Source organism: Pholcus phalangioides, unplaced genomic scaffold (assembly GCF_987345545.1).
Source record: "Pholcus phalangioides strain wild (caught in Gottingen) unplaced genomic scaffold, Ppha-v1.0 ptg000003l_1, whole genome shotgun sequence".
In the NCBI taxonomy this organism is placed as follows: Eukaryota; Metazoa; Arthropoda; class Arachnida; order Araneae; family Pholcidae; genus Pholcus; species Pholcus phalangioides.
In genome coordinates, this window is record NW_028301596.1 from 11,942,630 (window position 1) to 11,952,591 (window position 9,962).

At 42.2% G+C, this 9,962-nt stretch overlaps 1 protein-coding gene across 1 annotated transcript; it reads left to right on the forward strand.

The window, feature by feature from the left end:
• The first annotated feature begins 491 nt into the window (after positions 1-491).
• Positions 492-8,985, forward strand: LOC149088085 (cytochrome P450 2C30-like). The gene is made up of 6 exons (XM_089244139.1): positions 492-928; positions 2,705-3,035; positions 3,181-3,383; positions 4,773-5,030; positions 5,139-5,315; positions 8,501-8,985. Exons 1-6 carry the CDS (start codon positions 592-594, stop codon positions 8,626-8,628), a joined length of 1,434 nt encoding a protein of 477 aa, XP_089100265.1. The 5' UTR covers positions 492-591; the 3' UTR covers positions 8,629-8,985.
• Positions 8,986-9,962: the final 977 nt, after the last annotated feature.

Here is a 9,962-nt window from a genome sequence, read left to right on the forward strand (position 1 = left end):
TTCAGAGTTCATTTCTTTGAAGGAATCGGTTTCCGTGGAATCACGTCAAATATTAGTTTCGATTATGTTGGTGTCTTTTATACTTATATAAGAAACTCCTCGTGTCGCTCAGAGGTATAATAAAAGGGATAACGGTCTAATCTCGAGGTCGAAGTCGTAGCGATAAGAGAGGGGTCTGAAAGGAGGTGGTGTGTGTCTCTGCGCACTGTGTTAATTGTCCAATGACAAGTACGATTAGCTTTTTTTATGTTCCTACGTTCTCGTATATTTTATCATATGTTGTATTCAGCCACACTTTTTTTTTTTCGTGAATTCCTATCGCTATCTACATCGTGTAAGTGCTTTAATCTCGTAGATAATTTATAATGTCAACAGGTGGTTTCTGTTCCGATTGCTAGAAGAGTGAATTTCCAAATCACTTAATTGTATCTCGCTATTTATTTAGACGTCACAAGGTTATCAGCGAGACATAAGACATCTCTCAGTAAAACACAGATATGATCAGATATCTCTAGTATTATATAAACCGTATCGCCAATTTTATGTAATTATTGGTTCTTCTTTTGCATATCATTTTAGAAGTATTTTACCATGTCCGGTTGGATCGAGTGGTTGCCGACTATCGCCTCGGCACTGGCGGTGATCGCGGTCGTTGAAGTATGGCTGAAAAACCGGGGTCTGCCTCCGGGTCCTCGGGGACTGCCTTTCTTCGGTTACTTCTATTCGCTGGACCGGAAAGCCCACGTCACGCTGATGGACCTCTCGAAGACTTACGGTGGGATCCTGAGCTTCCGTACGATTGGCGGCACTCTGTTCGTCGTGTTGAACGGCCTGGACGCCATCAAGGAAGTCATCTTGACCAAGGCGGACGAATTCATTGGCAGGCCGTTGGAGATGAACTTCATCAAATGGCTCGACGGTGGTTATGGTGAGTATTTAGCAGTCTTGATTCCCGCAAATTTTCTTTGAGCCATCTTAGTTCTTGCTTTGTTAAAGTTCCAGTGACAGCCGAGTTCCCTTGGGATGGAACAAAGTGTTTATTTCGCCTGTGTGATAGAGCTTGTCTCCCGGTTTTCTTATCTTACCTTAGTTTTTGCTAATTATGTCTGAGTAGCTGTAGTTCTTGCAAATTATGTTCGAGTAGCCGAAGTCGCCGCTGTGGTGGTCGAGTGGTCATAATGACGGACTCGCATCGCGAGGATCCGGGTTCGAACCCCACCGTCGCCATAGTGGTGGTCGGCTGAAGTTGGTTTCTTGTGGTTCCCAACTTCGAGGCGCAAATGCGAGCCGATCTCCCCATTAAAAAGTCTCGCCACGGTGAGCAACAGGCCTACAACGATTAATTATTCAATCATTACACTTCACTCGTATTTAGAAAAACTGGTGGCAGATGGCAGAATTACACAGAAACAAACTTTATGTCAGGTTTCACTACACGTACACACACACATTCCCGCATGTACCAATTCGTTAGAGGTTCCGCAGAACGAGGTACATGTGTGGTTTAGCAAGTAGTAGTAGCCGAAGTCCAAGTCATCTTAACTGCAAACACCAAACATGGCCCCCGCTCTGTCCCTTGTGGGATATAAGCAGGCTACCTTGCGGCTGGGCCATGCTGGAAGAAAAAAAAAAAACACCGTAAGCCACAGGGCCCAATCCCGCCGAGGCCCCCATCGCCTCCGAATCACGGCAATCACATCCCCAAAAATCCCCCCCCCCAAGGGCGTAGCCGGGGGGGGGGACTTGGGGGTCTGGTTCCCCCCCCCCCGAAATGCGAGAAAATGACCGAAAAAAGGGAAAAAGATGGCCAAATCTATTGTTCTGTCACTTTGGTCCCCCCCCTCGAAATGAAAGTGGTCCCCCCCCCGAACGAAATTTCTGGCTACGCCCCCCCCCCCGGAAACCCCCGCCATGGAGCTCGGGCGGATCGCCCGCAAGAGGCCAACGGAAACATTCCAAGCCATCCGCCTTCATCACTGTGCTGTGTCCCCAACCATCAGCCAATCTGCAACACCAACTTCTCTCATCTTGTCTTCTGTTGGAAGGGTTTTTTCATAGGTCCGAATCTGAAAATAGAACATGAAAAACGGGATACACATGTAAAGTCATCTTAACGCATAAGCCTACCCAAGCACAGTCCGGAGGTCACTATGGAATACGGGATCCTCAAACGAAGGGAGGGTGGAGGGGGTTCGAAACACCGAGAGTGTGTATAGTGAACATATTATTTTTGAATAGCCCTAGATCTTGAAAATTATGATTGAATGGACATTTCTTACGAATGACCTTCGAATAGCATTAATTGTTACAAATTACTCCCGAGTAGTCCCAGTGGTTTCAAATTATCTTCAATAATTGTAAAGCGAAGTTGTCTCCCACATTCTAATTGTGAGTTAGTTGATTCCGGTATGAGACATTATGTATTAGGAGATATTAGCAGGCTATCTGGTACAGGATGCTGAATACAATCAAGTAAGTTCTTGCATAACCCAAAGTAAATGAAGATGATTTTCATATAATGACCAAATCAGTCTTTGAATTAGCAGAATCATGATAGCGAAGCATCATAAAGATCAACATTTGTTTTAAAAATGATTTTCAATTAAAATTTTAGAATTTTAATATTTTTATACAAATTCATGTGAAAATATTTATCTTACGTCAGAACGCTTTCGTATAATGATGGATTGTTTTATTTTTGTAGGGATCTTGCAAGAAGAAGGAGAAGCTTGGAAAGATCAGAAGCGCTTCTTTCTGACGACTGTCAGAAACTACGGTTTCGGCAAGGTCGACATGGAAGTATGGATGCACGACTTGATCAACGAAATGGTAACAGACCTGAAGAAACTTCAAGGAGCTCCTGCCGATATCTACGATTACATATCTCACGTCTCCGGCAACGTGATGTGCCGCATCTTGTGCAGTAAGAAATTCTCCAGGGACGATCTCAGGTTCCGAGAATTGAAAAACAGGATCGTTGAGATGGTGTCCTTCTTCTCTGACAGGAGACTGTTCCTTACTGGTCCTATATTCGAGTGAGTACCGTTGTTGTACTTAACTTTTTTTTTAAATGCGACACAATATCAATATCTTAACTGTCAATTACATTTACTACTGATATTTTAGGCAGTAGGCTAGTTTGTAGTATGGATTTTCATGTTTATTTTGCTTCGATCTTAGGCATGTCATGCTGAAGCTCACGCCGACTGGACGAAGACTCGAAGAATCGAAGCGCATTGTCGAGAAATTTGTCGCCGATGAAGTGGAGGAGCATATGCGGACATTGGACGTCGACAATCCCAGAGACTTCACCGACAGTTACTTGATACACTTGAAGGAAATGGAGGAGAAAGGCAAACTTACTAAGAAAAGCTCTTTCAGTGGTGAGTAGGCTTACTCAAGTAATCTTGTTCTCCCATGGAAAGAAGGGACATCCGCAGTAGGACCTAAAAGTTCCGGGATTTAGGGGTAAAATTCTCTTCCTTGAATAACATAAATACCTTTAAATGACATTCACCTCTCCAACTTTAGAAACGATACACATTTGACAGCGCTCGTACAGCTTAATTCCTTTTTTCAAAATTATGTTTGAGGCTGCGGATCACATCAGATGACTTCAAATCTCGAAGAGATATCGAACCGTTCCCGAAGGATGGGTATATCTGGAAAGTTAACGGAAAATAATGAAACACAGACGAGGGCAACAAAAATTTAATTACATAAAAAAAGATTGTAAATTTGAAATTATATAACAGCTAAATAAAATTTAAGCAATCAACGCCGATAGGCAATCAAAATTATAAACAGGATTATATAAGATGATGATGTATAGCGGTCCATCCCATAATCGAATGGGGAGCGTCTGGTATTTGTAAAAGTAAAAAAAAAAGTCCATCCCTTAAGAGTCTAGTAATCGTCAATTAATCGAATGACTGTCGATAATTTTGGGATACAAAATTTCGAATCACAGTGAGTCAACTAATTGCAGTCCTCCATGTTGTTATATAGTCCAGCATCCACGGCAGTGACAACTGAACTTGACTATAGGTCCTTATGTATAGTTGTCACCGTCGTGATGACAGATCGTTTATTGTAGATCGCCGTCGTCTAGGCCACAAGTTGCACATCCTTACCCGACTGCGACTTCGTGACTGCTCGTATGTGGCGTCATTGGATCTAACGGGTCTTGGCCGCAAGTTTTACTCCCCTCACCTGACTGTTGCACTCCCTTGATGGGGCATACGTGGGGTCGGTGCCACCTCTCAGTTTGCGTGTTCCACTTGTCTTGTGCATTTGATGCAAGTTCTTTTCCAGGAACCTGACAAGACCTGTCAGGTGGCGGAAATTCGTAGGGGACTACTAAGGGTCCTTATCTTCCAGGCTAAAGTATGAGACTCTGGCATCTTATCAAAGTAGAACTGGGCCGTCTTTGGACGCTGCGGTGCATAATGCCTTAGGTATCCAGAAACTCCACAATTACAAGCACAGTGAGCTTAAACCGCTCTAAATAGACCAAATGGGCCATGCTCTGTGACCACTATTATCTTTTCTCTGGACCACACATTACGGTGCTACCGGATCATTCGTTGGACTTTGGTCCACAGGCCATGAGCCGAGCTTTGTATCCATCGTGGCCCACGAATGAGAAATATATTGATCAGTTTTATATGAAGTAGTGCGGGCGTTCTGTACTCGGAAATCTTTGAATATGCAGAAATAAAAACAAGTCATTAAAACTCAAATATACTAAAGTTCAAACAATTTTCTTTCAGTTTTGCGGCTTCGGAAGATCTTCTACGGGATGTTTCTCGAAGGAACAGCCAGTGACACGATGTGTGCTCTGCTCTTCGAACTGGCCAAGCATCCAGAAATTCAGAAGAAAGCCCAGATGGAGTTGGATGAAGTCGTCGGACGGGACAGGTATCCGTCATGGGCCGACAAGAAGAACTTGCCCTACGTAGACGCCGTTGTGCAAGAGCTATTCCGAACCAGCTTCGTCTTCGCCATCAGCGCTTATTACAGTAACTTCAGTAAGTGTAAACTTTGTATAGTCAAAATTTTGATTTTTTTGTTTTCGGATCAAATTGCATACTTATACAAAATTACTAATAACATGCTTTTTATATATATTTCTGCAGAAGAAGCTACAGTCAGGGGATTCCGTATTCCCAAGAGGAGTTTCGTCGTGGCCAACTTATATAGCGTCAACAACGATCCAAAAATCTATCCAAATCCTTCCAAGTTCGATCCCGGTCGGTTCCTCGGAAGCGATGGCAACAGGATAAAGCAAGATCAACCCATACCATTTGGCATCGGTGAGTAAAGTTGCGATGATGTTTATTTTCGTGGGGTGTTTTCCCTTTCGATTTCATATTTCTAAAGGTGTTTCCACATTATTGACGAGTGTTTTTTGCTTGTGCTCGTCCACACTAGTCCGGTGGCATGTTTCCTGTGTAAGGTTTTAAGACTGTGAATTTTCAGTTGCATCCATCCATAGGCGTACGCAGAATTTTCTCGAGGGGGGTTTCAGATTTTTTTTCTCTCTGAGTGGGGGGGGGGGGGGGGTTTAATTTTTTTCCTGTAAAATAACACTATAGTCTTGGCTCGGGGGGATAAGAACCCCAAAACCCCCCTTTGCGTACCGCCAATGCATCGGGAAGGTCGTTAGCTCGTTTGGCTTGCAACCGTGTTTCTCAAGCGCATTACTATGTTGTGTATTAAATGCGGGAACCCAGGCAAAAGTTACTGCAAAAACTCAGTCATGCACGAGATCAATTGTAAATTTATCGATTTATTTACAAGGCACGTTTAAATTAGAGTTTCATATTAAGAATTATTCCAAGTTAATTTATATTAACATCACACAATCCAATTTTTTTTTTTTTTTTTTTTTTTGAAATACGCAATCGCGAATTCTCTGGTTGCTTAATTCGTTATCAATATTTTAACACCGAAAACAATGAAAAAAACATGACATATACTGTATTTATATATACGAATACGAGAGAGAGAATATAATATATATATCACATATGCATCATTCACCATCTCCATTAACATACAGGGCCGCAACTGGGGGTAGGGGGACCAGGTGGGTCTGGTGTTCCTGGCGCCGGACCAGAAGGGGCTGCAAATTTCACACTTCAACCCAGGGATTCTTAATCTATTTTTCAGCCGTGGCGGAAAATCCACAAAGAGTCTAGCTTTGCGACCCATAGGATTGTTTGTTTTTCGAAATTAGCAAAACCAGTGACGTAATAAGTGTATTTATAGCAGGATTTCATACGACCCTTGCAAATCAAGTTTGGGTCATGAACCACAGCTCAAAAATCCTGGCTATAAGTGGATTTGTACCATCTCGGAAGCCCCTGAGAATCAAACTTAAATGGTGATCCATAGATCAAGAATCCCTGGTTGTAAATAGTTTTATACGAGCTTTCTTGGAAGGCTTCTACGAATCAAATGTGGGTCGTAGCACAAGATCCCCTGCCTGTAAGTGTATCTCGAAAGCCTCTGAGAATAAAACTTGTATGGTAACCCATAGATCACGACCCTTGTCGGAAGCCCATACGACCCAAGTTTAGGTCGTGACCAATAGCACAAGAGACCTGGATGTTAGTGGATTTGACCGACTCATCTCGGAAGATCTTTTGACCTAAGTTCAGGTCACGACCCATACGTTATGAACCCCTGCTTTAACGTCTCCTTCAACATTATAAAAGAGAGCCAAAATGCGGTGCCACTTGCCCCGGCTGACCAAGCATCTAGTCACTGCCCTGTCAGCAGACCCCTCTGCGTTTATTCAAAGGCGTGGTGAGACCCATAGTCACCGTTTCTAATCTCAAAACTCGACATATAAGTCCCAATTGATCACTCTGTTTCTTTTGGTCATTACTCACTTCTATACTACTATACTACTATACTCACTTTTTCTATTTTCCACTCTCACGTAGTCACACACCCATTCCTAACTTCTATATGTTTTCCAAGTTCTTCCTATTATTTAGGATTTGATCACGGACGTTCCTATTTCTTGAAAATTGATCCCCTGAATTTTAGTTCGATAATTTCCAACCCTCTCTAAATTTCTATTCGTTTCCTAAAGGTATATTCATAAGATTTCCATTCATCGGGGTTTCCAATTTTTTTATTTTCTTCTGGGGGGTTTTCCCCCCTGCAAAATAACATTATAATCTCGGCTTCGGCCCCCCCCCCCCCGTTGAGTACACCACTGCCCTGAAATACAACTGACCAGATGTTTTATGACGGTGACTATGGGATTCCCTATTCGAACGGTTACTGTCTTACCTTCATCGGTCTGTGATCGTTTTGCCATCAAGCTCTTTTAATTTGGGGATATATTCCAAGTGGCTTGTACCTATAGGCGGAGATAGACTTGGAAGTCTGGGGGGGGGTGGTCATTATTGCTGGGGGGGGCACGATGATGATGTCAGTTCATCTATACATATATGCATTAGATCAGTCGACTATCATCGACATTAGATCAGACGGGGGGCACCCCCCCCCCTCGCCCCCGTATCTCCGCCTATGGCTTGGACAAACCTCCTTTCATCAACATTGCGCATTCGCTTTCACGTCTTCCCTTCAATAAACAGCCACACATCCTTACATACGTTCTTTTTATTTTCAATTGCATTTTCTGAGTACCTATAATATTTTACTGCCACCAGCTTTATCTGCACCTGGAGACTTTATATTTAATGCGAATAGTTCAGTTCTTTATATTTAATACAGAGTTCTTCATATTTACAAATATGAAATAATAATTCCAAATATTGCCTCTCTTTCCTGTGTTCCTATTTTAACTAGCACAAGCTAGTTAACAAGGTTTGAAATTTCAATAAGTGATGGTCATCTGGATGCATCTGGTTCTTCCGGTTCAGGCCTGTTAGGCTTTATCTTAGGCGGATGAGACAGTGTCAATAATAAATAAAACAAGCATTCGAATGATAAGGCTTTACTCCAGGCATCTTCAACCCGTTGCTCGCGAGCACCACGGTGCTCCCTGAAGCACAAAGAGTGCTCGATGCTCGTGTCCTATTTCGTGCTCGCGAGCACTTGTGATCAACGCGTTCCAATGCAATTTTTTTTTTACCTTGTACAAATTGCACTATAGAATCGAAATCCTCCTGATTTCATGCATTCGTATGTCGAATTTGCCGAAAAGGTTGCTCATCTTTTGATAATGGACACAGACAGTGCTCGCGGCTAGAAAAAGGTTGAGACCCCCTCTGCTCTACGCCGTCCTTATGACTCAAAGTTTCGTCGTGAGCCTCTTTGATGATGATTACAGAAGGTCGGTGTTCCGTTTCGTACGCATTTCTAGTCCCATGACTTGCCGTCCCGTCCACATCACTCGTGAACTCCGCAAATTATTCAACTTCAAGCCAAAAAAGTGTGGACCCATCTTTACACTACGATATAATAATGCTAATTCCTAATTCTAAACTCATCTAAAGAATGTGATTTTTATTTATAGGTAAGAGGTCTTGTACGGGAGAGTCATTGGCAACGATGGAAGTATTCGCAATAGTTTCGTCCATGCTGCAAAATTTCAACATCTATCCAACCAACGATGCTCAGAAACTCCGATTGGAGGCAAGATAATGGCTTGAACTTCCGCGGACATCTTCATCAGGACCTAACCTCTTGGACATTCTTCTTTCGTCTCTTGTACCAACGACTGAGAAGACACATTCAGCGAGTTTGGAAAAATGCCTCCACGATTTGAACTCGTCATTCATAAAAAAAACAAAACAAATTCCACCAGCCACAATTCGTGGAGATTCTACTCGCAGTCTAGTGTTTGTGTAATCAAAAGACTGAAGATAACGTTGTACCTGCTTCTTTATCGGTGATTTCTGTTTATGTGTGTGTGTTTGTATATACGTGTGATAATGTCTTATCGTTCATTCTCCTTCATCTTTGAATATCAGAATAAATTTCATTATCGTATTAAAAAATATCACTGGCTGCATTTTTTCGGCAATATCCTTCCACAGCGTAGATTATTCGATTTTAAGGCATTTGGTTTTCTTTTTACCAGCATATCTTTATTGTAAGTTCGATCAACACTTCAGACCGGCACGGCATTTGATTTTTGGTGTTTTTCTTGCACATTAACAGTGCAACTACTATCCTGGGATACGTTCCGATAGGTGAATAGAACTTGGCGAGTTATCTTATCGCCAAAGGTGCAATGATTTTTTTTCTTACGGAACAGAAAGCAATCAACGTTTTCCTTTTTATTATAAAGTAAAATAGTTTTTGGAACCAGTTAAGTAACAGCGCATCGAGTCTTTTTCATTCAGAGTTTTTAGCATTATTTTCGCATCCAATAACATCGGTTTTCAGTGAACAGTTGCTAGATTCCAAGAGTCAGAAATGAGGGCACATGCGCCTTCACCCTCGTCAACATCACTTGCATGTACCTACAACAGATGGCGCTTCCATACCAACAAATAACAACTATTGTTTTTCAACCAAAACGGAGTCCCAATTCCAAAATATAAAGTTTTTTTTAATGGGTGCTTCTTAATGAGTGAATTATTAGAAAGTCAAGCATTGAGTGTTACGAACACTATTTTTTGAACACGCTTTTTCATGGTTGTTTCATTCATTTCGTTTATTTCTGAATGGAAGAAACAACCCTAGGGCCATCTTAACGCATGGGGCCCAATCACTCATGGCCTAGGAGCCTCGGTGCATAGGAGGAATTCATAATAATAAGCTCTGTGATGTGGACAAGCATGCAAATTAGTAGGTTTTGATATTTCCAGCCAGGTAAAAGCTGCCCGAGTAATATTACTTTGAATGGAGTCCCATGATACAATTGAGACAGTCCTTGGTAACACGTCTCTAGTGCACGGCATTTGCTGTTGCTAAGCGAACAATGGCTCAAGGTGAATGTATTGGTTTTCTTACCCTAAATCAGTGGTGCG